Source organism: Cystoisospora suis (assembly GCF_002600585.1).
Source record: "Cystoisospora suis strain Wien I chromosome Unknown contig_2825, whole genome shotgun sequence".
NCBI lineage: Eukaryota > Apicomplexa > Conoidasida > Eucoccidiorida > Sarcocystidae > Cystoisospora > Cystoisospora suis.
The window spans coordinates 1,120-29,072 of record NW_027155621.1 but is presented as its reverse complement, the minus strand read 5'-3'; the positions used below and the strand labels follow the sequence as shown (position 1 = coordinate 29,072).

The window sequence follows — 27,953 nt, the reverse complement described above, 5'->3', positions numbered from 1 at the left end:
GATAGCTCAGATAACGATACAGATGCTTACTCAAGGTGACGTGTACACGCCACACAAAAGCACAGGTGACTTACGTAGTGCTTCCACCTTTTAGGAGTGGAACTAAGTACTCCATGTATACGCAGGAATCCAAAGCTTATATCAGTGGCTTCCATAGCAACGACGCAGCAGGAGGTCTCTAACCTACTGGGACGTTGCACGTGCCCGAGAAAGTAGAATCTACACACGCACCCAAAAAACAACTAGGAACGGCCTATATCCGATGAGGCTCACACTACAGAAAGCCTTGGTTCAACACATACCCCTCCTTCTTTATCTTAGAGTTGAAAAGACATTCGGATTATCTGATTCGGGTTCTTCAGAGGGCTGACAGCAGTCTGCCTAAGGGAGAAAAAAAGACAAGAAGCGAAGGAAAGTAGTGTGAGGACGACAGAAGGAGGGTCGATCAGACTTTGAATGCATTCTTAGCTCATCTGCTCGGGCGACTGCTGTACCAAACCTCCAACAGATGAGCGAAAAGAAAGACTTTTCAGATGATAGCTGGTATAATTTAAAATAATGAAGAGACAAAGAAAGAAGCAGAGAAGTTCGAAAGAGGACAGAGGCGGGGAAGGGTATGCCACGGTGTGCCGGGAGACGATGTTTCTGTAAGAGCACCGTATCTTTATCTTCCCTTCCCTGCTTGTGAACTGCATGCAGCGTCAAGTGTATATACACTTGGGAAAAGCTGCTAGTGAATTTGTTGACCTTTGCTGTAGAAGATCCATCTGAACACACTAGCGGGAAGAAGCCGATATCTACTTTTTTCTACTTCTCACTCCGCTGAAGTCGGTTTTCTCTTTTGCTTCTGTTGCTATTCAATTGCCGTTCTACTTCCTCAGTGTCTTTCTGTGTTCTTCTCCGGCCTCCTTACTAGGAGATAGGGAGAAAAGACTACACTCGATTCTTTTTCTTCTCTTCAGTAGATGTTTCTCCTCGTCTTTCTTCTTGTTTTCTTCTTCTTTTCCCTTCACATCCTATCAACACTTGCTGTTTCTCCTCTCTCTTCCTTCCGAACGTATCCAGCTTTTCTGAGCCTCCAGTCCACTTAGTCTAGCGAGGGGGGTCGATCAACGTCCGAGAAACGTCATTCGTTTTATTCTCCGTTTCTGTATCATTTGCTTGTTTTGTTCTTTCTTCTTTCTCTCCAGGATCCCTGCTTGCTATCTAGGGACCGTCCCTCTTCCTTTTTTTTCTGGTAGCTTTAAGGAGTCCAAAAAGAAAGAGGAAAGTCTTGATCTCTTGTTTTGCTTCCGCGCCTAGGCTTTTGACGACACTTGAGTCCAGAGAGCCTGCTCATCTTCTCCCAACTCGTCCGGTGTATGTACAGCAGCTGAAGAAGGTAGTCTTGAGGCCATTTATTGGTAGACCTAGCATTCCTCAAGCCTCACTGTTTTCTTCGTAGACGCAGGTGGGCCCATCATCACTTGGAGTTCTTCTTCTGTATTTTCTCGTAAAACGTGTGTAGTGTTGAGGAGACAGTTTCGCAAGACAGATGAGATGAGAAGAAGAACAAGCCTAGAGAAAAGACAGTCGTCTTTCTCTATTCGATGGGCTTCTGAAAGCACAGCCCTCGAACAACCGCCTGGGAGTCTGTCTGTCTTTATCCATCGCTAGTTTTCTTTTCCACGAGCTTTCCTATCTGAGCTCCATCCGAAGACAGACTGGTCGTTTTCTATCGGCTGATCATACTTGAGAGAAAGAAGGGGGGGAAGAATAGCAAAAAAGACAATGAGAGGAGAAAGAAGAAGAAAAAGAAGTCGGAGGAGGTCTGTAGCGTTTCATCTCTTTTTCTATTAGGCTCACCTCATCCTCCAAACCCCCCTTTGTCTTCTCCCTCGTATCATCCATCATTGCTTTCTTTCTTTCTCGTCTTCTTTCTTAGCTTTCTGTAGGGGTGCCTCATCACGCACGATTTCCTCTGTCACACCGCCACCTACTCCTCTTTCTAGCCATGTGTCTTGGCGTCTTCCAAGTAAAACAAGAGAGGAGAAAGTGTCGCTTTGACTCTCAGTCGAGAGAAAGAATTTCCAGAGAGAAGAAGGAGAAGAGAAGAAACTGTCGTTTGCCTGAAGAAGAGGCAAGTCGCAAGAGAATATAGAAGGGAAGAGAAGGAGAAGCAAGATAGCTCTTGAGGAGAACCTTATTGTTTCATATCTCACAGGAGAAGTCTCGCCATCTAAGGAATTCTCTCTACTCAAGAGTTTGGATTCCGCTCAGCAGCATGTTGGGACAGTGTAAGAAGAAGAGGATGAGAGATTCCTCCTGTGTGGATATATGAAAGTCATTACGGAGAGAAGATACAGACACGTGCGAAAAATGTGAAAGATTCTTTCTTTCTCTTCTTCTCTTTTCATTTGAATGTATCTTCCTCCTCCTCATCATCCGTTTTCCTTTCCTCTTCAGCTAGGTCTCCTTCTCTTCTTGCATATTTCTTTCTTCAATAAGAAGAAGTATGAATCTTCTCCTACCTTCTTCTTCTTCCTCCTCCTCCTCTTCTTCTTCTTCGACTCCTTCTTGTCATCAGTGTCACCCCTCCCTGCATGCTCAAGAAGATTCTTCGTCTATAAGCCGTTCTTTCCTTCATGCCTCACCATCTCAGCAGTCACCCGCCCCTTCTCCTTCTGCAAGTGAAATCCCAAGTCATCTTTCTTCTCCTTTCTCTTCTTCTTCTTCCTCTCGTTCCTCTGTCACTTCCTCGTCTTCTTTTTCTTCCTCTTCGTTTTCCGTGCCATGGTGGCTGCGACGCCAGTTGAGTGGAATACGAGGAAGGTTGCTGCATGCAGCTGTAGGCACGAAGACTCCGTCAACCTATCTTTCTTCTCTCCCTCCAGAAGCAACGGCAGGTCTTGGAGACGACGATGAGAAACAAGAAGAAGAACTTGATGATTCTATAGCTTCCACAAGCGTCACGACAACTACGACAAAGACAAGTGAAGGAGGTGGAGAAAGGGGGGGGGAGCATAACAAGGGGGGGAGAACAAGAAGAGAAGTTGAAGAAGCATATCCACGACGGCGCGAGGGGAGGAGCCTTCAATCATCTTCTCTGTCTGAGTATTCTTCACACTATGGTGATCATGCGAGTGAGAGAGAGAGAAGGCAAAGGGGCGTTACCGGAAGATTCCTCGGCAGTGGACGTGAGGGGAAGGTCTATGGCTCACGATCTATATATGATGAGAGTGTTAGAAGGCGGCATCAGATGCGAGACGAAGAAGAAGAAGAAGAAAACGAGAAGAAGAGGAAATCTCCTCTTCAGTCCATTCAAGGCGAAGGATGGGTCTTGAACTCTCATCTAAGAAGAAGAGGAAGTCGCGAGGAAGACCAGTGGATGAGGTATGATGTGAGGGGGGAGGGTGGGATTAAGGAAAGAGCTGGAAGAGGTAGAGGAGGAGGAGGAGAGAGAAGAAAAAGAACAACAAGAAGAGAAAGAAGCGAAAGTCAAGAATCTTCTTGGTCTGACGTCCTCTGTGAAGTTGAAGTTCAAGCGAGAAATCAGGAGGGCCTACAAGATCATCACGAAGACTTAAAGAAGGAAAATGAAGCAGGGGAAAAAACAGGTGACGAAGAAGAGACTTCTTTCTTTCCTTTTCGAATGATAGGGTTTAAAGGAAGGAAACGTAAGACAGAGAAAGAGACGAATACAGAGCCGGGGGCGTTGTCGTGTGAAGGGAAGGAAGGAGAGGAGCTGAAGAAAGAAGAAGAAGAACCGAGTGGATCCTTCTCTTCTGATCGGGGGAAGGAGGTTCGTCTACAAGAGAGACAAGGAGACGGACAGCAGACAGAGAGGAGGCCGAGAACTTCAGATCAGAGCCGTGCTGTATCTGTAGAGAACATGAATAAGATAGAAGAAGAAGAAGATCATCATGACAATGAGATTTCTTCTGTCGTCAGCCGAAGGATAAACGGAAGAAGTGGAGAACAAGAAGAGGAAGATGATTGGAGTCATCGTCTTCGTAGAAAAGGAAAAAGTAGACCTTCTTCTTCTTCTCGTTTGACCTCTCATTGCCTTCCGTCTTCTTCTTCCTCTTCTTCTTCTTCTCTGCCTTCAACTCCTCCTTCTTCTCCTTCCTTTCCTTACTTCGTCTATTCATATCAAGGTCATCAACCACCCCCGCGGTCTCTTCCTCTTCCTCCTAGTCATCTTCTCCCCTCTCCTTATCGACCCTCTCATTCTCCTCCTCCCTTTCTGTCTGGACCACCGTCAACACGTAGACCTCCTCCTCCTTCTCGTCACGATCCTTCCGCTTGTCCTATGTATCATCATACCAATTATCTCTCTCCCCCTACATCAGCTTTCACCTCGTCTTCTACTTCCTCTTCTTCAGGTAGATCCGATCGACTTGGATGCCGAAAGATTTCGTCGGAAGAAGTTCCACATGGAAGAAGAGGAGAGAGTTGTACTAGCCGTTATGCAGAAGAATCTCCAATAGATGTCTCTTCCGTATCACGAGGTGAAGGAGGAAGTAAAAAGGATAGAGGACACAGGAGATTCTCAAGTAGTACAGCTCCCTTCTTCGATTCCTTTCCTTCTTCTTCTTCTTCAGCTCCTCGCTCTCAGCAGTCTTATCTTCGGTATCATGAATATCTATGGTATCAGTATTATAGTCAAGCACAAGCAACGAAGGGAGAGCATAGCTATAAGGAGTCTCTTCTGGATCGAACGGATACGGAGGCAACATCGTCGCAGTTAGGAGAGGGGGGAGAGAAGAAGAATGAAGCGGGAGAGAAGGAGAACAAGGAGATAAAAGAGAGCTTGTTTGAGAGAACAATGAGAAGTTTAGGAAGAAGACGGAAGCAAGAGAGTGCAGTGGAAGGTCAGGGACAGGAACAAGAAGAAGAGGGAGCGACAGCTAGTAGGAGTGTATGCTTCTCTGTTGCGACGACACATAGGGGGCGAAGAGAAGAGACAAAGGCAACAAGAGAAGAAGAAGAGGAAGAGAATGAGCTCGCCAACTTCTTTTTTGGAGAAGAGGGAGAAGCTTCTTCCTCAAATGAAGAAAAAGGTCATCATGTCAGTCATCTGGAATCGTCTTCACAGGAGTGCGATGTTGACAGGAATGGTTCTCCATCTTCTTCTCACTCTTCTCAGCCTCCTTTCGTCTTACACAACGTCTCGTATACAGGGCATCCCGGTGGACATACACCTCCCGGGCTTCCCCTTCCATCTCGTCAACCTTTTCCAAGTCATGCTATGAATCATCAGTGTCTCCCACCGGGATCACTAGGGGGATCTTATCCTTCTTATCTTCCGCCAAGTCCTTTTGTTTTCAATCAGCATCCCTCTCCTTCCTTTTCTCTTCCTCATCATCTTCCTTCTTCTTCAAGTCGGCCTCCATACTTTGGCGCCCCACCTCCTCATATGCCCTATCCACCTTGTTACTATTACCATTCAAACTGCTATCCTTCATCTGTCTCTCCAAGTCTTCCTTCTTCCTCTTCTCTGCCGGGCTATTCGTCTTCTTATCCGTACAACTTACATTCAGACAAAGTAGATCTAAGACATCATCCTTCTCTGCCTTGTGGAGATGCACATGCAACAGACAGGAATAAGAGTCGCTATTCAAAGTCGTCTGAAGAAACGAGGAACGCTGTCAGCAAAGGCGAACTATCCTGTCATGGTAACGGTGAGAATAAAGTACCTCTGGACAGCGTGGAGACGAGAAAAAAGATCAACGAAAGGGAAAGAGGAGAAGAAGAAAAGAAAGAGGAGAATCAGATATGTCGAGAACATTCCGAGAGTGAACAAGGAGATGACAGCTTCTTCTCGGCCTTGTTCTCTTCTAAAAGGGTTGGGATCCTACCACCACACATAGGGTGGGCTAGCGACGACAACAATCGAGGTGAGAAGAACAGCATCGATGTCGTGAAGCCAAACAAGGGGGATCGAGAGACGAAGAGAGGAGAAGAAGAAAAAGTGTCTCCTCGGCCTTCCCCTATCATTCTCAAGATGCCATCGTGGGATGACGACATAAGTGTTGAAAACGAACGTGAAAAGAAAGAGAACGAGAAGAGTTCGTCTGAAAGCCTCATGAAACAAGAAAGAAAAGGTATGACTACTCCCCTCTCTTCAAGTCCTATTCCAAGTCATTCTGCTTCAAATCTCCTTCCTCCTGGAAGTGTGAACATAGCGAAGTTCTCCCCATGTACTCCTGAAGGTAGATCTGATCCAGAGGGAGAAGACGTAAAGACGTTGAGATATCTGGGAGAGAAACGTTCTTCTCCAGGAGAGAATGAAGAGAAGACACGACGGCGTTTCTCATTTCCTTCTGAAGATCACGTGGAGGCGAATCAAGCAACTACAGAAGAGAAAGAAGGAGAAAGTCGCTCCTTCACTCATTCGTCTCTACCAGGGAAACTTGTGTTCCTTGAGAAGGTTGTCTGTACGTTGTTTGTGCCGTCCTCTTCTACTTCAGCATCTTCATCTTCTTCCGGTAGCATGAAAGGAAGAAGGACAGGTGAAGATACAGGTGATCAGGATTCTTCTTCAAGAAGCAACGGACGTCTGTCTTATCTTCTCGGGGGAGGAGGAAGTCGAGAAGGAGAAGAACATGAAGCAGACATCTTCTCTTCTTCTTCCTCTTCCTCTTCTTCTTTTCATCTTCTTCCACCTCCTGATGTGGACTTTGATGTCTGTACTGATAACCCTATCGACCCCTCTGTCTTGGTGGATCGAATCCAACAAGGAAATGAAGATAAGCGGCTCTTCTCAAGATTTCTCCATGCAGCAACATCCACGACAACTGTACATCTTCTTTCTACGAGGGGCACTTCCTCGTTGTCTCTCATGCCATCATCAGCTCACAGAACGGACGCCACGACCGCCAGAGGGAGAAAGGAAAGTCCATACATGGAAAGAGATAACTTGTCCTCTCATTCTTCGCTGAGAGAAAGAGGAAAGGCTTCGCAGAAGAGTTACTATCGTGAGAACGGTTCTTTCAAGCAAGAGAGAGAACGAGAGGAATTTGGAGATTCTCTACATACTTGTGAAGATGTGAAAGGGAAGTTCAAGATGGACTGGCGTCATCTATTGTTTCATAGAGGAAAAGAAGAGAGTCACGATCGTACCTTGGGGGGGGGAGAACAAGAAGAAGATGAACTGTATGTGATAACCTGGGGTTGTGGTGGTAGTGGAGGGGCTAAGGATAGGAAGGGAAGTAAGGACCCACGAGACAAGCTGTCGAAAGGCCTAATGACAGAGGAAGAACGAGCCAAGAATGACGAGAAGGTGATGATTAAAAAGAACAATAGTTACGGAGAAGATAGAGAGAAAAGAAGAATTCCTGTGTCGAGGCCGATGAAAGAAGCTAGAGATGTTGAAGAAGGTGAAAAAGACTTGATCAAGATTTCAGAGAAAAGGAGAGAAGACTCAGAAAGTAAACAAAGAACTCTTGAAAAGGATGAAAGAAGCTTCTTTCCCTGGTGGTCGCCTACTCCGCCTTCTGTGAAGGAGGCAAGAGGCGACCACACCAGGGCAGTGAAGATCCTCGGTGTGAAGGAGAAAAGAGGAGAAGAAGAGGAAGAAGAAGAAGACCTGTTGAAGAAGGAGAAGAAGAAGAAGCAGAAACAGATATCAAGAGAGCGACTGAGAGTGGATCTAGATAGAGAGGAAGAAGAAGAGGGGAAAAGAAGAAGCAGAAGAAAAGAGCATTTACGTGGTAGTGGGAGTGAGGCAGAGGAAAGCGGGAGGATAAAAGAAGAGGACAAGAGAGATGTGAAGAATCCCGAAGATGAAAAAGAAGTCCGATCTATTGAAGCGAAAAGTATTCCTGCAGTAGTAGGGTGCGAAGGTTACCTGAAGGAGGTTAGAGGGATGAGAAGAGACAACTGTAGAGATCGCTTGATGGTAATGATAAAGAAGGATGAGGAAGAGAGAAGAAGACTGAAAGAACGAAGAAGAAAATGGAAAAGAAGACACTGGGGATTGAGAATAGAAAGAAGAGACCATGGCAACACCAACGTTTTATATCGACAAAATGCAGTTCCTAATGATCATGTCACGGAGAAGAAAGAAGAAGAACAAGGAGAAGAGAAGGAAGAGAAAGGGGAAGAAGAAGGCGCCTCTTTTGAAGGAGAGAATGCTGATGGCAACAGTCAGAAGAGCAACGTGCTACAAAGAGATCTCCTTGACGGAAGTGACGGAATTGATCAAAAGGTGAAGAGGTCAGAGCAAACAAGAGAAAGATACAGCCCGTCTGTTTTACCAGAGAAAGATATGCGACGAGAGGAAGCAAGAAGCCAGCAGGGTGAAAAAGACGAGAAGGAGGTTTCCGTTGCGAGAGAAGCAGATGAGAGAGAGAGACCATCTCTGAATGAAGAAGAGAAGGATGAGAGAGAAAAGAAAGAGGCAGTGCAACATGAAGAAGAAGAAGATGAAGATGAGAACAAGAGATGCAAAGAGGAGGAGGAAGAAGAAGAAGTCTTAATCTTTATGGAGCCATGTGATGAGGCCGAAAGGGAAGAGGAAAAAGAAGATAATGTCTCTGTGAGGTCTAATTATGAGGACATGCACAACACGAGGCGGAAAAGAGATGAAGAAACTCCCAGAATGAAAGAGAGGGGAGAAGACAGCGAAAAAGGACACCTAGGCGCTAAGAAAGAAACTAGGGACGTGACTGCTGACCAAGAAGAAAAAGAAAAAGAAAAAGAAGAAAACAAGAAAGAAGAAGAAGAAACGAATGGAGGGAAAGAAGAACATGGCGGAGGACTCGTAGAAAGAGAAAGAGGAGATGAAAACATAGAAGTAGGTGCAGATCGAGAAGAAGGAGAAAGACTGAGAGATGGAGATTCCAGTGAACTTGTCATCTATTTGAACGCGGGGGATTTGTGCATCAATCAAAAGCCTTCAGTCTCTCACGCACAACAATGTAAAAGCTTAGATAAGCCTTTCTTCTTCTCTTCTTCTTCTTCTCTTTTGTCGAGTTCTTTCGAAGAATCAGCCGAGAATTCTGTCTGTTCCTCGCGAGCAGGAAAAAATAGAAAGAAGAAGGCTTCTCCCTCTTCTTCTTCTTCTCCTTTGTCTTTCTCTTCACACGAGTCAAAAGAACTCTCTCATTCGCCTCCTCGGGAGCGTCTATCGCATTCCACTCCTTCTCCATCCAGTCTCTCTCTCCCTCCAGCAGCACCCAGAAAACAAAGACCTTCTTCTTCTTCCTCATCTGATGTACCTCCGCTTTCTTCCTTTTCTCTTTCTCATCGGCACTCCGTTTCGTCACTGACACCCTCTCGCACGTCTCCTCGTTGCTCTTCTTCTTCTTCGTCTTCGTCATCCTACTTCTCACCTTCTTTACCAGAAGGATTGTTGACAGTGTCTTCCTCTTCTTCCTCATCTTCTTCTACAGCTCGGACTTCCGCTAATTCTTCTTCTTCTTCCTCTACGTCCTCCTCTAGTCTCCCTCATCCCGCCGAACCTTCTTCTTCCTGTCCCTGTTCTTCTCTTCCTTCGAAGTCTTCTCCATGGAAGATGTTTCTTCAAGATGCTATGAATCGAAGTCTCTCTGCTTTAACAGCTACAGCAAGCCAAGCTGCTTCTCTCCTCGCAAGTGAGGCATCTAAAACATTCTTACCTTCCTCCTCTTCTCATGATCTCCCCGCGCCTCCTCATGGTTCGTCTTCTTTATCGTCGTCGCCAGCCATACCGCCGTCTCGCACAGGCGGGGTTCCTCGCTCCTCCCTATGCCCTACACCTCGGCCCACAGAAGAAATACAGTCATGTTGTCCTCCTCAACATCTTCATGAAAGAGATCTCCTTCATCGTGAGCGCCTTTCTCAAGAAAAAGATTCTTTCTTCTGTCCTTCTTCTTCTGCGCGGTCGTCTACCTCTTCTTCTTCGTGTGACCGGATGCTCTTTGTCAGTCCTACGGTAGAGGGGGAGGTGAATAAAGAGCAAGAACATCGAGACGGATTACCGTTACTGACGTCTTCTGCTTCTCCTCCTCTTCCTCCTCCCTCTTCCGTCTCTTCCTCCTCTTCTGCCACATTGTCATCTTCATCTTCATTCTCTCGTCCTTCTTTTTCTCTCTCCTCGTCATTCCAAGGTCCCGCTGATGCAGCGGCGTCGTTTCCGTCTGTAAAGACCTTCCAGAGATCTCCCCTTCCTCCTTCTCTTTCCTGTGCAGACCCTGCTTCTTCTTCTTCTAGTTGGTTGCCTCTAGGAAATGAAGAAAGACAACAAGTGAATGATGGAGAGGATATTGGGAGAACGACAGAAGGGCGTGAATGGAGTAGGCGGGGAGAAAAGGAAGAAGAAACACTTAGGAGGAGGAGTTCCTCTCCCTCCTGTCATGTCTCCGCCCATAGAGATCAAGATTTTGAAGAGAAAGAAGGAAGAGACGAAGAAAAGAAGAGAGGAGAGAAGAAGAGGGAAGAAGCGCTACCACGAGAAAAAGAAGAAGAAGATCTCACCTTTCCTGGAAGATATTTGAACGGACATGACCTTGTGGCTGTTGACATTTCGCAGCCCGGGGGTGAGCCGCCTGAAAAGGGGGCGAAGAGTCTTGTGTGTGATGGAAGCGAGAAGAACATGAAGAAGACCAAGAAGAAGAAAGAGTCAAGCTTTTTTTCGAAGAAACGAGAGGCGTTACACGAGCATCAACTTCTTCTCATGCTTCAACAAGAAATGCTCTTAGACCAACAGCATGAGGAAATCTCTTGATAGAAGACACGCCAAGGTCGAAGAAGTGGGAAACCGAAGACTACTCCTAAGTAAACGCCATGCTCCTCGGCGTTAACTCTTTAGAGGAATGAATTCACGAGCTATATGTAAAGAAGTCATATGTCGCTTCTTTCTTCTCTAGAGTCAACACAAGGCTGACGCTGTTTTGCTTCTTGTCCCTTCAGTCTTCCCCCTTCTTGAGGTTCCTTTCAGTGAGAATTTGCTATGCAGAATCGAGAGTTAGGCCTCACACCTCTTAGGCTTATTCTGTTATTCCTTTCACTTTTTTCCTCTCTCATTAAGCCGTTCTTTTTCTTCTTCTTCTCCTCCTGATCTTCTTTGTGTCTCTCTTGTCTCTCTCCACATGACAGAGACAGAGGGTGAGTGTCTACGGACAGGCGAGGGAGGGAAGCCAGTCTCTTGCTATCTCTTGTGCTCGGTTTCTTTCCTCTGTATTGATTTGAAGAAATCCAGAAAGAGTAAGAACCCAAAACACCAGTGAAAGATCTTTCCGCTCCTTTTTCATCTTTTCTTTGTCGAAGTTTGTCTCCTCCCCAGCTATCCGAAAGGTGTCTTTTCTTCCCAGTCATGGGTCGGTAGTGTGTGTTTAATCACTGCTCGGCGTAGATGTCTGAGGAATCTTTTCATCGTCAGTCTTTAGTTCCGTTTGTTTGTACAGCATCTCTCAGGGAGAAGGGACTTGTTACCTCTTGATCCGCGGGTCTATCCTCCTTTTGCATGAGGAGAGTGTACAGACGTACATCATGTGTACATGCGTTTGTGCCTGGCATCTCCGTTCCATCTAAGAAAATGAACTCCTCTCTATCATTTGACATCTCTCTGTTTCAAGAGAAGAGGCCAGCCAGGGGGTGAATGTTGTGAATGTTGGTTTGGCTGTAGAGAGTTGCGTGCTACCGTTGTTCCCGCTAGTCTTCCGTTTTTTCTTCCTTTCAACAAGAAACGAAGTAAAAGTACTCGAGAGACAAGAAGGAGAGAGGGAGGACCAAAGTGATGGCTGAGGCGGTGGAAGAGGGAAAAGGTCGCGAGGCTGCTCTTCCAAGAGGTCGTGCATGATGGTCATTTTCAGCTAAAAGAGGAAGAAGAAGAAGAAGATGGAGGAAAAGAATCACAGTGCAGGAGTTCAACTGGCATTGAGGGAGGTGCTTAGTCATACATTACTAGTGCAACTGATACAGATACTTCATTGATATGCTACCACCGCTACTCATACAGCTCTGTACACGTACATAGATCTGTTGATGAAGAGAAGAGAGAGACGAACAGGAGTCAAAACAGAAGAAGGCTCGGTAATCTCTTAGACTGACAATAGAAAAAGTTCTGACAGATTTCAATTGAGGCGACCTCCCCGAGCCCCTACTACTACTACTACCACTATTAGGCACCCTCCCTTCAACAAACAAGACTATTCTTCTTTTTGCATGCTTTAGCCGAGTGCGCATGCTCTGCGGGATAGTCGCCGAGAAAAAGGAACCAGGAAGTCTCGTCGTCCTCTTGCAGGTCTTCTCTCCCACCCGTCAAACAGAAGGGTCTTTCGTGAAGTGCTTAGAGGTGTTGAAATTCTCGGTTTCGTGATCTTTACACGAAGCGTAGGACACCAGATGGATGAGCAGAGGAAGCAGTGGCCCGCCGCAGACTTCCGTTTCGACGAGACGATGTGAAGTACCTTGAAAAGAGATTCAAAATCTCAAGACATCGTACATTATTGAATCGAGTCCACAGTCACAGCACACTAACTGAGAGGTGAGGTCTTAGGTACAACCCCTGGAGGTAGCTCAGGCCTGCTAACATCACTGACGTCTTGCGGCGGTACGAAGTGGCTTGACGACAGTAGAGAGCGTCTCGATGTTTCCTCCAGATTCTCCCTTATGACTCCGAGCCGTATCGGCTCTTACATTTCTTTTATTGACGTCTGCTCTAGAGAAGCCGCGATTAGCAAGTGTTTCTTTGGCCATGTTGCGCCACGCAGCACCTATTTCTAACTCGCTCTGCTTGAGGGACGCAAATGGCCCAGGTTCTCTGTGTACCAGGAGATGCTTGAGGAGAGGCTCCCATTCTTTGGGGTGGCTGTGAATGGGTATCCGAGAATGACTTCCCGCTGTTTACGAGCGCGTGAGAACGTGCAGAGATTTGACATTCCCGAGAGAAGAAGCAAGTGCGCGTTCGGGAAGCGCGTACGCACAGATCTTAGACATGAACAGAAGAAAAACAAGAGCAGGCAACAACCCACTTGCAGTAGAAAGAGCCTGTAAAGTGCGTGCTTTTGTATACAGTTTGATGAGGGGATTTCGCCTCCGAGACTATCTGCTTACGAACAGAAAAACAAGGGGGCAGGCAGGGTTGCTGCCGCCTTGTTCTTCCCTTCATGTTCACGTGTACGTACTCTTCCTCGAACGCCTGCTTGTGTCTCTCACGGAGACAGGAAACCTCTGCACGCTCGCCTGCGGTGCATAAAAAGACAAAAACCATGTCTGCATATTCATCTTGGCAGCCGTTTCGGCTTATCCCGTCTTTCAACTGTTTCTTCGGTACCGTTTTCACTCCCCGTGTTGTTCTATCGTCAGTCAGCTATGCTTTCTATGAAGTATTCTTTACCATGGCCTTCAACAGCGTGGTAGTGAAGAAGAGAGATTACGATTTTAGTCCAAGACGTGCAAAATCGATAACGAACTTTGAGATCCCGGCTGAAGCCGCCCAAATCTCGAGACATGCCAGCATGTTTCACTGATCCAGCAACATGTACTAGGGGATACTTATATAAGGCTAGGGTATCGTCCCGGAGACACGGAGCTCTTTGGGCAAATAAAATAACTCTGAAAAGGAAGGAGACTAGCTGGGCACGGGCATCTGGGGCACCAGGGGGTACAACAAAGTCAAGGCAAGACACGCCTCGGCGCGGGCCAAACCGACGTGCCTTTGATCATCGGGGAGGTCCGGTGCGGCGGATCTCTTTCGGTGTCCCCTCCGGTGTGACGAAAAAGGTTGACTGTTACGCAGATCACATTCTTGTCACTGTATGTATAGTAGGCGAGAGGGAAGTAACATGGTGCGTCAAGATCTAGCGGAGGACTGCATTGCACTGTGGCGACGTGATACGCACGCTTGCTGCTGATTTAGGCCAAATACTTGAAGCTTTATGTGGTAAAAGTAAGTTATTTTATTGAAATAATGCCTTTCAGAGGCAGTGCCCTTCCTTCTTCCTTTGAGAAGTTCAGTTTTGCCATGTGTCCTGTTGCGTCGATGCTCCACTAGGCCACCCGGCGCTGCAGTGTCCGTCTGTCCGGGCTCGTCAAAGAGAGTGAAGGATTTTTTCGGCCTGGTCGCGCACTGCTGGCATGCCGCTCCACAGTCACATGAGTCGGATGTCCCGGAGGCTTTCGTTTGCGGTGCGGCAGGTCATGGCGATGTGTGCTGCCGGTGGCTCTCTCCGGAAAAGGCGAAGTTGAATCTGCAAAAGCTGCCAACATGTGACGTGACTGCTGGATCTTCGCCACTGTCAGAGCCCCGACGGCAGTCGTGTCTAAGTCGTGGGGGACAGCGTGTCGATTGTAGCGCCTCAGCCTATGTATCGGAGACGTCAGTTAGCGTGTCTGCCACTCCAGTGATGTGGGTGGCGGACACGCTCGAGAGATAGGAACATGTCCCATTTTAAGAGGGAGAGAGGATTCCTTCTAGCCTCGACATTACGTACCTCACAAACAGGCCAAACGCGGATCGCCACCCACACGTGCTCACGTCTTCCTGCTATTTGTACAACGTTCACTATTTACGATATTCGATCTTTCCTGCCGAGGCGTGGGCCCGACGTCCGTGTCGTGAGGCTTTGTGCCCCAGAGAACTGCCTGTTGGAGACGAAGTGGCGGTGTCTGGAATGAAAAGAAAGAGAGGAGGAAATGCCGCCAGCCACAGCGTCCTGGTGGAATTGCTTCGGTGTCAGCGCATGAGTACTCGGTTCCGTCCTCACGAGCTGTGTCAACAGGAAGGACATCGCCATAATGCTGCGTAGCACAGTGTATTCTTTCCAATATGGGTCCTCTCAACTATCCCTTCACCGATCCACGAACTACGGAGTTCACTGCGTGCCGGGATACGGAGACCGCCGTCCGCCCCGTCTGCCTTCCTTTGGAAGAGACACCTTGCACCTGCTTCTGTCGCCTGCTGTAGCTCCTCATGACTGATGCTTGTCGCTCAGCAGTCACTGAAAACAAGTCGGGAAGCGGGTAGAGTCTGTGTTCGGTAAGAGGAAGACGATACAGAACACAGCTGATGTACCCGAGAGTGGCAGGGACTTGAGTGTGGAACTTCTGTTGTTGGTAAAGGGAGAAGTAACAGAAGAGAGTGTGCAGAACACTTCCCCGAGGCGCCTTTACGAGCAGCCGCACGTGCGTCTGTGCGTATCTATATGATTGTATGTATCCCCGCAAATATGTCCCCGTAGGAATGCGTGTGTACTGACGTATAAACGTGCGCACGTCCGGACTTGGCAAGTGGCACGTAGTTGCTTCGTGGCTCCACTAGTCATGTCCCGGCTCAGGCGGAGTGCCCGAAACCGATCTGCCCCGCTAGGAGTCAGACACCCTCGGCGGCCGGGCCCGCAACATAAGCTAGAGCGCGAACCAAGCGCGGTCCGGTCACTTCAGGGCGGAGGCGGCGACGCTCTATTGCTACTGTCATCCTTTTTCTTCCCGTCACCAAGCCACTTCGAGTTTCCATCTTCTCAGTTTCCTGCGATCTTAACAGAAACCGACCTTCCAACGCCGGCAACAGGAGTTGCTCTGCCTTCGATAACAAGTCCTCAGAGGGGTGAGCGGCCCCATCTTCATTGGCATTCCTTTGAAGACTGGTTCTATCTGATCAGTCGTCTGTGTGTGAGAGGGCATTACTTCGTCCGTTGTCGGGAATGAAAAGAAAGCTAACTGCTGCCTTCACTATTGTTCCACCTCACTCGGAAGACCATCATGTTTTCTTTACTAAGCCATCTGTGGAGGAGCGTGTAGTAGGCACTGATCCTGCGGCGCGATTTTAGAAGCCGCGCCGACTTCTAGACGGCGGTCTCCGGTGCCGCATGCCCTGTGCCGGCGCGGTCTTGCGGCGAACCAGCGGCTCGCTAGGCGCTTTCTGGGTCCAGCTGCTTCTCTGCTGACCGGCCGGAGAAGATGTCCCGACAAAGTTTCCGTTTCCGATTATCTGAAGTGTGTTTAGCCGCACGGTCCAAATAATCGCTCTCTCAAACTTCAGCTTTACGAGCGCTACTCTGTTTCTCAAGCAGTTCAGCTGCGTGCTTGACCAGAAGTGTTCTAGCCCTCCGCGGGGCCGTGGTTGCCTCGTTCTGTTGCGAAACACCGGCGCTAGCCGGTGTGACGTTGCTTTACGGTCGTCGTTCTTTCGAAGCTTCCCGACAATCCTTCTCTTTCTCTTTCGTGAACACATTCCGACTCTCTTCTTTTGATCGTCGGTGGCCTCTCCCTCAAAATGATCGGTCCAAATTCTCCTGTAGGCTTCCAGCCTGCGCTCGCCGGTCCAAGCGAACAGGTACACTACTGGAATAACGGAGTTTCACCGTCGACCGCCACGGCCGCTGCCGGCGCTGCCGCCTCCAGAATGCTGCAGGACTGGAACACTCCAGGTAACCAACCACGGTACTGTACCCCCCTTCCTCCGTCGCCTTTCTTCCGAAGACGCTACAATCCCAAGGGAACGATGAGCAATATGGTGTGGCAAACAAAGGCGCAGCAGCCTGTTTCCGGACAGCTCTTTTCCGCTGAGGCTATGAAGGAGCTGCAGGGGAAGGCAATGACGCTCGCCGGTATCTACGTGACTGGGATGCTGAAGTCTGGAGTTGCGGCGAACATGCCTCCCCCCGTGAAGGATAGAAAGGACGTCTCCTCTACGCCTTTAAAAACAGCAGCCTACCACAAGCGCTACTTCTCCTCTTTCTCCTTTGGCTTTTGCCCACTCTGCTGGAGGTGCGGCTGGCACTCCGTGCATGGGAAAAGGATGGGGACCAGCAACAACAAACGGCGTTGCCAGAGTAGAGAGCGATGGCTACCGTTCTTCTGTGATTGATCAGGAAAAGAACAGCTCCGTCACCATCCTTGCTGAGAAGGGAGGGATGGTGCTGGCTAGCAGGTGCATCGAGAAGGAGCCGGCGGCGCCCCCCGAAGCGACTTTCTTGGCGCAAGGCCCCCCTCGACAGCAAGTGGGGACACGGCTGAATCATGGCTACAGGCGGAGATCTGCGACAAGCCGGAAAGCGCGGAGTCGTCCGGCGTCCTGCTGTGGTCTGCTCCGATATCTCGACGGGAATGAGGGGGATGAACTGAACTGAGGAAGAGGAGCAAGTGAATTCATTTTGATGTTGCCTGTGTGTGTAGTGGTGCACTCAAACGTAGTCCATACGGTTAAGTGGTCTCCCTTTTCAGATATCGCCGGTGCGGGGAGGGGGTGCCTTTGATAGCGCTTGAGGCTGTCTTGTTGCGTTGTAGGACTGTAAAAACTATGGTTGCCCATCTGTTGTGTTGGACGGCAAGCCATGAGTGGCTTTCCTTGATGACTCATGTGTATCGTTTCTGGACAGCCGTGGCTTCAGCGTCTTTCAGAGATACTGATAGCCGGATGGAGAATGCTTCCAGGGTACGTACCGGTTTCTTCATATTCTGTGTCTATTGTCGGGATTGGCAAACTCCTTGGAGCACTCTCAATTTGTTTTATTTGCATATCTGGCAAGTCATTGAGGAAGGACCGGACATACCAGCGTTCGCAGCACTCCCGGCATCCCACACAACACCTCTCAGGAGAGCGATCTTCCGCGTGTCAAGCCGCAAGTCTACCTTTCTTTGTGTTAGCTTTCAACTGCCTCGCCGAACCAAGCATTCCTTGGCCGCAGTTTGACACAAGACAGCAGCCGTCAGTCCGCAGATCTCCAGGAACATAACAGATTCTCGGACAGATACTAAAGAGCTAGCCCGCGGCAACTCCCCGAGCTACAAAACAGATGCCTTTTATTGTAGTCCACTCCGACATGGTCAATGCAGATGACGCACGTCAATCTCACAACGCTCACCCTTGATTTCTTGGGGTACATAGCCTGTATGTGGAGGCACGCGGATGCTCAACGCAAACCCACGGGGACTTCTGCTTTCTTTCTTGTGTCGCAAGGCCAGCTGCACCATTCCACAGTGTTTCATTCTGACGCAAGCAGGCCTACAGTCTCGACGTAGAGCTCAAAGTGTGAAGCTGGTCCCAGCTTACGCTTCGATACAAGTGACTAGGTCAAGGGACAGGTTCCCTTCACCCTTTATGTGGGCACCTCCGGGTTACAACAGCAAATGTGTGAGTCCAAGCTGGTAATTGTAATGAGAGTTCATGATCGTTCCAACACCAATATCCCTCTCTCGGCCTTTTTCTTTTCCTGACATGACCAGACGAGCTATTCCGAGTTCATTTTCGTCTCTCGTCTGCCTTCCTCGGACGAACGGAAGAGGCTCCGACTCTCAAGGACTTTTTACAGCTCTCTGCCTAGTTCATTCCACTGACTCTAACAAGGGCGCAAAGCTGCGAACGCCTGTACATTGAAGAGTGGCTGGGCCATGAACGACACAGCAAGACTGTAGGTACCCTAAAAGATCAGATTGCTCCACGGATCTCCAGCTCTCTCGCCTGTGCTCCAATCCTAACATGACATAGCTGTGTCCCGAGCAGACATTTCGCGTGGTATCAGCAAGATCTCACTTCCCTGGGGCACAGAAGACTCCCACGGGTAGGTTGATAGGGTGGACTCCCGGAAGAAAAGCGTGTTTAGAGAGAGACGTGAAGAATACTCGCTTACCTTCAAGAATCCTAAGGTGCGAGCGTGTGAGGTTCGTTCTACATTGCTGTCTCACAATGTGTTTGGATCCCAGTCAACCGTGTTACCTGTCTCTAGGAAGGGAAGATTCCTCGGGAGCCTCGTCAGGAACTACCTGACAAAAGGCCACGCGTGGGTCGCGACCCGCAGGTCCTGCCATCTTCCTAGTAGCCGTGCAGCAGTCATTGTCTTACACTGTCCGATATTTCATGACGAACTATGAGCGTTAACGTCTACTCGGGAGATGTAGATCTGCATGCGACGAGCAGGAAGCTGCAGACATGGCTATTTGGAGGTCCCCTCGTCGTATGAACAACCTCGGTGCCATGCTAGTAAAACGATACCTTTAGGTAAACAGGCGGAGCACGATATGGCGTTTCAGTGGGCTCCTGTGCTGGCGCTGGCATTTCCGTGGTCAACTACTACCACATACAGTACCACTGTCTCTGACCTATTGGGAGCCCCGCTTCGGCAAGTGATCCCCACTTTTGGGGGTCCTTCGAGTTCTGATTTATCTGTTTAGGGCTGTACCCAGGCCCTACTCTTCTCTTCAGTGTGCTGTGATTTCAGATTCGATTCAGTTTTGTACGATGTCTTGACATTTTACGTCTCTACCAGGGACCTCTCATCTTCTCTTCAAAGCCAGAGTCCGGGCCAGCGCTTCCTGTGCTCATCCACCCTCTTTGTTACGCTTGGCGTGAAGACCAAGAACAGCAAGGACTTTGGTACCTCTAAGCACCGCGTGGAGCTAAACCTCCATGTCCCATGTGGGCTCGCGCTTCATCCTACTCTTCAGAAGGAAAGCAAGTTAGAGCCTGCCGCTGTCTACATCGATCTCCCGCCTTCTACACCGCTGATACCGCCCCCTACGACCTTACCATCTATTGGATAGTATAGTAATCTCGTTGTGTTCCACTCTCTTTCTCCCTGTTATCGTATCATCAATTAAGTATTCTTTCTGTGGAGTTGCCTCTGCGAGGTTGGTAGATCCGTGATCCTTGCTGGCATGCCTCAACGTCTCGGTGACCTTGTCCAAGATCTCAACGTTCCCTCTCTTGTCTCAGATGAAGATAAATGTAACTCCCCTCTTCAATACCATCCTGGTGAAAGGATGGCTGGTTGAGATTTAGATGTGTATACACCGCAGACACTCTTAGGGGGGGGAGGACCGGAAGCACTCGGTGCCAACTCATTGAATTCAAGGCGACTAAGTAACTCCCGGCTGATCTGGACTTCGTGAGATATGAGACGGACATTTGTCATCTTGATCAGCAAACCACGACAAACTCGGTGGTTGGTCTTTCCTTCTTTATCTCCCTGGTAATCTCTTCACTTCGATGACAAGCAGAGCATGAGGGAGTAGGCTCTCGATAAACGATACATGAGCATGCATGCAGCACTAACACGAGAAGAGAATCAGAGGAGACACGCTTCACCCGAACAAAGGGTCAGACAGAGACAAGTCACCATGCCCTGTATGTCATTTCGAAGAAGGACAAGAAGAGAGTCTAAGTTAAATACACTCTTTTGCAGTCTGCCTATCGTTCTATGGCTACAGAAGAATGGAGACGTCTGGAGCGATGCTTCTTTTAGTCATTGTTAAGACATGTCTTCTTTCAAAGAAAATCGAAAAGAAGAGAGACGGAAACATACAAGATACCCAGATACTCCCATGACCATTTGAGCGATGAGTAGCAAGCCAAGCTTCCCTCTTATTTTAATCAAGAGAGGAGGTGAAGAAAAGATCTTTTTCTCCGTAGAAAAGGGTTTTGATAGAGCGACAAGCCACGGGTAATATTCTCGAGTCAGCACAGCATTAAGATTTATATACCTGCACCCAGGTCGTGTTAGATGCTTTTCTGCACGTCGATTGCCATACCGCTATCTCGTCTTCACTTGATTCGAATCGAGTTACTACGACACTGTACATACACCTCCCTAGGTTTTCAAGCGATCAAAAAAGAAGACCAGAGATCTTCTTTTCTCGGAAAGCGAAACGCGCTGATCTTTTACATTCAACTGTGTAGAATGGAGAATAGGACGGTTGATCTGTCCTCCTTCCTCTTAGAGGAGACACTTCTGTCTTTCATGGAAGAGAAAGAAAGGAAAGCCTCGCTCATTGATCTCTTTTTTCTCTTGGACGTCCAAACTGAGGAGGTGTATGTATGTACAGTCCAGTACGTTGATTTGTATTGATCCAGTAATAGTAATACTACAGCCATACACGCAAAAATAACCTAGCCCTACTTGCTATACATATATATATATATGTATATATGCCTCCACACATCTATACCCGGATATCTAGACATACCTCTGTATCTCTCTCTCTAACCTACCACGCATATATATATATATATGTACAGCGTTAAGACCCTATGCAGGCTTCTATATCTATGGTAGGCACTTAGCGTAACTGCATGTGTCCCTCGATATACGGTGCAACAAATACTAAGACGGAATCTTCCCTTGGTACATCTCTAGCATACAGAACTCGCTTGTTTGTTCTCGGCTTATAAGCGGAGAACGGCGGCGGGAAAAAGAAAGAGTCCTAGAGTCTAGAGCTCAAACAATCCCTTCAGTAAAGCACGAAAGAAAGCAACTCTACATATTTGACGCTCTTCAGTTTTCTCCTTCTTCTTTATCTTCAGTAGAACAAGAGAGAGAACCCGTGAAAAGGAGAGATAGATCATCTGTCTTTTCTCTTGTTTTTCTTTTTCTTTTCTATTCGACTTTGGGTCGGTCTCCCGGGGGGTTGTTAGACTTTGAGATGTTTGCCGCTTCTTCTTCCTCATCGAAAGATCTCTTCTTGCTATGACGATAAAGATATCTTTGAATTAAAAAGACAATAAAGACAACATCGTCGCGGAAGACGCTCATTCTGAAAAGGAAAGAAAAGAGAAAACATGCACACTGTGACACTCTTTCTCTTGTCATTTCAACGAAAGAGAAAGAAAGAATGAGAGAAAAAACACAAAGAAGGCATTCTATGGATGTGATGAGCAGTACGGATGCATACTTGACACGGGGAGGTGTACATACACCACGTCAACCAAGACGGAGACAGAATGCGAAAAGAAGAAAAATCGCTGGATTCAAACAAGCGGATGAGCACGCATCCATTTGAAGGTGTACATTCGTGCTGGGGTATCTATACAGACACGAGAAAAAAGGAAATAGAGAGGAAAGAACTTAAAGATCAGAAAAGAATGACGAAGACAAGATTGAAGAGGAGAATATCTAACACCCTGTCGAGGCATTCATAGAACCCCCGTCTGCAGACCAAACAGGTAAGCTCAGAGATAAAATAGAGACAAAATCTGTCTATCTACCTATCTAGAAAGACACGCATGTCCCCTCTCTTCGTTTCGTTCTTCTATGACATTTTACACGTGTACCTACGAACACGTATATAAACAAATATATATCTCTATATGTAGTTGTATACGTATTTGTATATGTATATATATCCATATATATATTGGTCAATCGAGCAACAAGGGAAATAGATATTAGGGTATGAGAAATGAATAGAAGGAGAATTCCTTGTTGAAGAAGAAGAAGGCGCTTTGTGTCGGTCTTTACCTGTGCATTTTTGGCATGCGTATGAAGCAAGAGAAGACGTCATCTATGAATGTGTTGGTGAACTGATAGCCTAGGACGGTCCAAGGCATATGCGTGACAGACTGAAGTTTATAGTTTCGGAAGAGCTGAGGTGTCATAGAAACAAACCCGAAGGTGTACGCACATGTCGCTAAAGACGTTATCCCCCACGACCACCTGAAAAGAAAGAGAAAATGAAAGAAAGAAAAGACGGAAAAGAAACAAAGATAAACAGGGAAGAAAAAAGAAAGAACACATATCTCTCATGGCGACATATATATATATATATATCTATATATGTTGGAAGTGTCATGTACGTAGATGGAATTGTATCAAACGAACAGACCATGATGGATGAAGGCAGCTCCTCTTTAGACGGCCACATGAAGGCAGTAGGTTTACAGACATATATATAGAGATATGAATATGTGTGCATGATGAGAAATATATAGATAGATATATATATATGTATATCTGCAAGGACTGGGTGTTCTTGTCTTATCTCTTGCATATGAGGAATGTATTTGCTTCAAGACATATCTAATGAAAAACTACTGCAGCACATACATATCTGTCTGTACATATATATTTATATATATATATATACATGTATATATATGTATATATGTGTAAATACCCCACATGCATGTGTACGTTAAGTTATACACATCTCTAGACACGTATACATCATCCGCATGCCATAGAACGTCAAAGTAGCTATCCTAGGTGAAAGACATCTACATAGATATAGATCTATATATCTATGCAGCTCCGGTGCTCCGAGCTCATGCGTGGAAGAGTGAAGCCCTCGCTTCTCATACGGTCTCTTTTCTTTCTCATATGTGAAAGGTCTTTCTCATAGTCTATAGCAGAGAAGACAAGCGAGCATAGAAAATAGAGAATGCCTCCCGAAAAGAAAGAGAAACATGTCTTTGGTGTAGCTCTCCTTCTTTCTCCGAATACAACTGGCCTATGTGAAAACTCCCCAAAACGAAGAGATCTTCTGTCCCTATGGAGTCGGATAGAGAGATCTTCTCTCTCGAGTGTATGTACAAGAGGATACGTCCAGTCGAGGTGTATGAAGGCATTCACATGTTTGCCGCTTGGCTGATCGAAAGAAAGAAAGAGAAAGAAAAAGAGGAGAAGGAGAGAGAGAGAGAAAGAAAAAAGAAGACAGAAAGAGAGAGACGAGCCTGACCATCCCTTATGGGGAACGTAGACAAGCTGATAGATCGAGACGCCTAAGACAAGAGGAAGAAGAAGTAGAAATAGACACCTGCATAGAAAAGAAGAAAAAGAAAGAAGAGAAAAAGAACAGAGATGAGAGATCATCCAAAGGTGAAGCTTCTATTCCTTTCATATCGAAACCCATGCACAAATGCCCCAGGGAGGATTAAACAGAGGAAACAAGCGATAAAACAGACAATGCATGCAAATGTACAAGAAAATTACATGCAAAAAGAAAAATGACGGACACACTCTCAATATATGCATGTATGCACATAATATGCATATATATATATATATATATATATATATGGTGCAAGACACGGCGTGTCGGTGTGACTCTTTCTACATTTCTATCCAAACCAAGTTTGACCTGTATGAAAAGAGGAGATAAAAAAGTACTTCATGTGAAGCGAAAAAGGCTTATGTTTCCTGTGATAGAGGAGAGAAATCCTTTCATGAGCTTAGAAGCGATATAGACGGACCTGTGAATGGACCTTCGATTTCTCGCTTGAACAAAGCACGAAGACAACAGTGTACATACACCTCACATTATAGGATGGGTAGTGATCGAGATACACGTATACGAGAAGTCCATCAAAGAGAGAGAGAGTTTCTTTTTCTTCTCGTTCTTCTTCGACATCTCATTCTTACCACATGCACTTGTTTTCGAACTTCTGAAGCTCCTCAAGATCCACAGAGTTCGAGCTCGCACGGTCACCATTATGACTATCTTTCCCTGGGACTTTCTTCTTCGTTTCTTCTTCTTTTTCTCCTTCTTTCTTCTCGCCTTCTTTCTGCTCTTTCTGTTCTTTCGACTGGCTATCATCTACAGGTGTAACTTTGGATGATGAAGAAGAAGAAGAAGCAGAAGGTGTAGCTTTCCTTATTTTAAAGAAGTACGGGGGAGTCGACGACAGAGTGAAGGTTACCTGCTCAGAGAGAGAGAGAGAGAAAAGTTTGACAGAAAGAGATATCATTGAGAGGGTGTATATACACTTAAACAGACGACAGCTACAAAGAAGAAGCTTTCAAGGATGACGGTGAGGTAAGAGAGGGATTATCTCCATGCTGGTTTGGAAGGGACATGACTGAATGAGAGACAGAAAAGTCTTTAACAAAGAAAGACGTGTTAAACCTATGATTGAGGAGGAGCAACGTCTTTTCTTCTAAAGGTGCGTGCTACTGGATTCTTATGGTCTACCTACGTAGAGATGTATAGACATAAATGCATGCAGTTACACCGTAAGAATAGAATACACATACTATCGTAAACGTTCCCAGCCCTTTGTCTATGCACACACAGATGTCATATATATATAGAAATAAGATATATAGAGAGATATATCTGTATGGTGACGCTCACGTCAGCGATGCAAGGCTACAAAGCTATGAGAGAGCCGTAACACTATATACCTATAAATATATATATATATATAGGAGAGATGTAAGTAAGTGTGCCAACAGTTGCACGTATGACTAGTATATCGCATCTGCTATGTAAGAAGACGTATGTCTTCACATAAATAGAGCCAGTACACATACTCGGGAGGTGGATTGAATGTAGAGAAGAAAAGAGAAGAGGAAAAGTTGAATCATACCGCATAACTAAGAGATCAAGCACAAGCACCAGACAGAGGTGTACATACAGACAAGAGAAGAAAGACTAGTAACGTAAGGGCGTGAAAAAGAAATATACACACAAGATACATACGCGTCTCATCCTCCTGACATATGAAAATATATCTCTCTCCCTGTCGAAAGTTACTTGCCACTGCGCATGCACTTGTGGTGTATATACACCCCAAGACTCCACATGCACATCCACACACAATGCCCCCCCGAAAGAAACGAGTGAGTGTACATACACCTTGGGTCAGTTTCCCTACACCACCTCAACAGCCCTTTTTGAATTCCCCTTGAATCTCAACACAACTTTCGAGTTCTTCTTCTTCTTTTTCTCTTTCTAACTTTCTTTCTCATTTGCTTACCAGTTTCTTTAGCTTCCATATGTTGAGTAGAAGACGGAGAAAGATAAAAAATTGGACGAGGAAAGAATCGCCATTGTCACGTAAGTAGAGAATCGTTGTGAATTCTAAAGCCATATCAATCAAAATGCCGCTCGCCTACCGCACGTTCACCCAAAGCAACAAGAGAAAAGAAAGAAAGAAAGACGATGTTGAGACAGAAAGAAAGGGTGAAAATGGAACAAGACGAAAGAATCTCATCACGATAAAGAAGAAAAAGAAGCAGAAGGAAAGCTTCTCAAGCAGTAGCACTACTATTGCTACTACTCTACACTCATCCTCTTGTCGTCTGTCGATATCTGCATATATATATACATATATATGTATGTATGTGTAGCTATATATATATCTATGCATGCAGACGTAGTAAACACATGTGTCTTCTTCAAGCACGTCCATACATTGTTCCGCGAGCAGCTCTAAGTGCGCAACTATACATGTATATATATATATATATGCTGTACATACACATGTTCTGTATATATATGTATATATATAATATATAGATATATATGTATATACACATACTGTATATATTATATACATACCAAGAGAAAGACTATCTACATGGACTTCTATATAGATAAATACACATATCTATATAGATATATATAGATATATATAAAAGAGAGAAAGAGAGGTAGAAAGAGAGAGAGTAGGGGAGTGTGAGATTACAGAGAAGTTTTGAGAAGCATTCTCCTGATGCCGCCAAAATTTCACATCCGAATATAAGGCGAGGCCCTGGAGAAAAAGACACACAGAGAGAGAGACAGACAGGAGAAGTAGAAAGAGAGAAAGAATGAGAGAAAGAGAAAGAAGAACGAGGAAGACAGAAAGATGCGAAAACAAGAAATCTATCGTACTCGGAAACCCACACTCTCTCTAGGAGACACGAGAGAGAAAGAGAGAAAAAGCGAAGAGAGAGACAGAGAGGGAGAGAGAGAGGAGAACAATGAGAGAGAAAAGTATAGAGACAAGGGACCTCCATACATATACATGTGAACACTCTATGTACGGGAAAACTACTCAGTATCTACATACCGCCATATCTTTATTCATGGAGAGAGAGAGAGAACGGCCGAAAGAAATCGATCGGCTGATCTAAGGAGAGTGAGAGAAAGAAAGACAGAAGGGTGAAGACAGAAACACACAGAATACCGCACTCAAGTAGAAGTACTCCTACCTCTGCTTCTTCTTCATTAAAGACTTAGTGACATCTATTTATCTATCTATCTCCCTATCTATTTATCTATCTATCAAACCTTGATCTAACTAGCTATCTGGATCTCTTGTATTTCCTACGAGAGACAAGACATGAGATCTATGGGTTTCTCCCCTGTCTCGAAATCTATCAACCTTACTTTTGTTTCAGGCGTCTTCTCTATCTATCTATCTATCTTCAAAAAGAGAAGACACCTACCAAGACAACTAAACTCTGTTCTCTCTCTTCTACGTACACCTCCCCCTATATACATATATATATATATAGGTAAATATATAGAGATATTTATACATCGTTCCTCGTGTACATCCACCCGCGATCGGAGAAGAAGAAAGCAAGAAGAACGCGAAGAAGAAGAAGAAGAAGAGAGAGAAACAGGGAGAGAAAGATAGAAAGGTAGATAAATAGATGGGAAGAGAGAAGGATAAAGAGAGAAACACCCCAAGTCAAGTCTCCAGAGAGGGAGAGAGAAAGTTACCTCGAAGATAAGATGAAGGACAGAGATAAGATAGACGAGAAGAAGAACGCCTGGAGAAGAAGTCCCCATCATAACTCTCATAGAGTTGACGTCATATTCAGACAACTGCATGCTCTGAAGATTTCCTAGCGCCTGTCCCATGATCAAAAGAAAAATCCACGACGCATAGCCTTCAAACAAACCAAAGAAAGAAAGAAACAAAGAAATACAACAAAGAAGAGAAGAATGAAAAGATAAGAAGAAAAGAAAGAAAGAAAGGAAAAGAAAGAGAAAGAGATCGAGTGGTATGAAAAAAGCGTCAAGATATAGATGAGGGAGAGAGTGCATGACCCGAGGTCTCCTGTCTAAGTCACTACCTGAAACAGAACGATGTCACACACAAAGATATTCTTAGCTATGTATCTATATCTACCTATTTATATATATATATATATATACGTATAAATGACTACTACTACTACTGCTACCTCCCCGCATCTATCTCTGATCTATCTATCCACATGTGGGACCAAGGAAAACAGATATAAAGATATACATACAAATATAGACATATACTTATATTTGACACGTCGATACACATAGAAGCATATATGTATATACACCGAGAGAGAGAGAGGCAGCGATGCAGAGATAGACTAAAAATAGATGGATACACTAAAGACAGACAGATAGAGATAGATAGACAGATAGATTAAACATGGATACATACATTAAAGCCATACAGATAGTGATAGATAGACAGACAGATTAAAGATGGATAGATACACTAAAGAGAGATAGATAGATTGATAGATAGAGACATTAGAGCCATACAGAGATAGATAGATAGAGACATTAGAGCC

General features: G+C 46.0%; 2 protein-coding genes across 2 annotated transcripts in view; one reads left to right on the top strand and one right to left on the bottom strand.

Moving 5' to 3' along the window:
* The first annotated feature begins 774 nt into the window (after positions 1 to 774).
* Positions 775 to 11,672, top strand: CSUI_005815 (uncharacterized protein). Its single transcript, XM_068065983.1, has one exon. The coding sequence runs from the start codon at positions 2,495 to 2,497 to the stop codon at positions 10,688 to 10,690; it is 8,196 nt and encodes a 2,731-aa protein (XP_067922041.1). The 5' UTR covers positions 775 to 2,494; the 3' UTR covers positions 10,691 to 11,672.
* Positions 11,673 to 19,853: 8,181 nt separating this feature from the next.
* CSUI_005814 (cleft lip and palate transmembrane protein 1 protein) overlaps positions 19,854 to 27,953 on the bottom strand; it is a 9,217-nt gene continuing 1,117 nt past the window's right edge. Inside the window, exons 3-9 of the mRNA XM_068065982.1 lie at positions 27,112 to 27,281; positions 26,087 to 26,152; positions 25,376 to 25,510; positions 24,039 to 24,316; positions 23,356 to 23,433; positions 22,140 to 22,334; positions 19,854 to 21,435 (exon numbers count right to left, since the gene is read on the bottom strand). Of these exons, the coding sequence (XP_067922040.1) occupies positions 21,279 to 21,435; positions 22,140 to 22,334; positions 23,356 to 23,433; positions 24,039 to 24,316; positions 25,376 to 25,510; positions 26,087 to 26,152; positions 27,112 to 27,281 (1,079 nt within the window). The 3' untranslated portion in view covers positions 19,854 to 21,278. The remainder of the gene's footprint in view (positions 21,436 to 22,139; positions 22,335 to 23,355; positions 23,434 to 24,038; positions 24,317 to 25,375; positions 25,511 to 26,086; positions 26,153 to 27,111; positions 27,282 to 27,953) is intronic.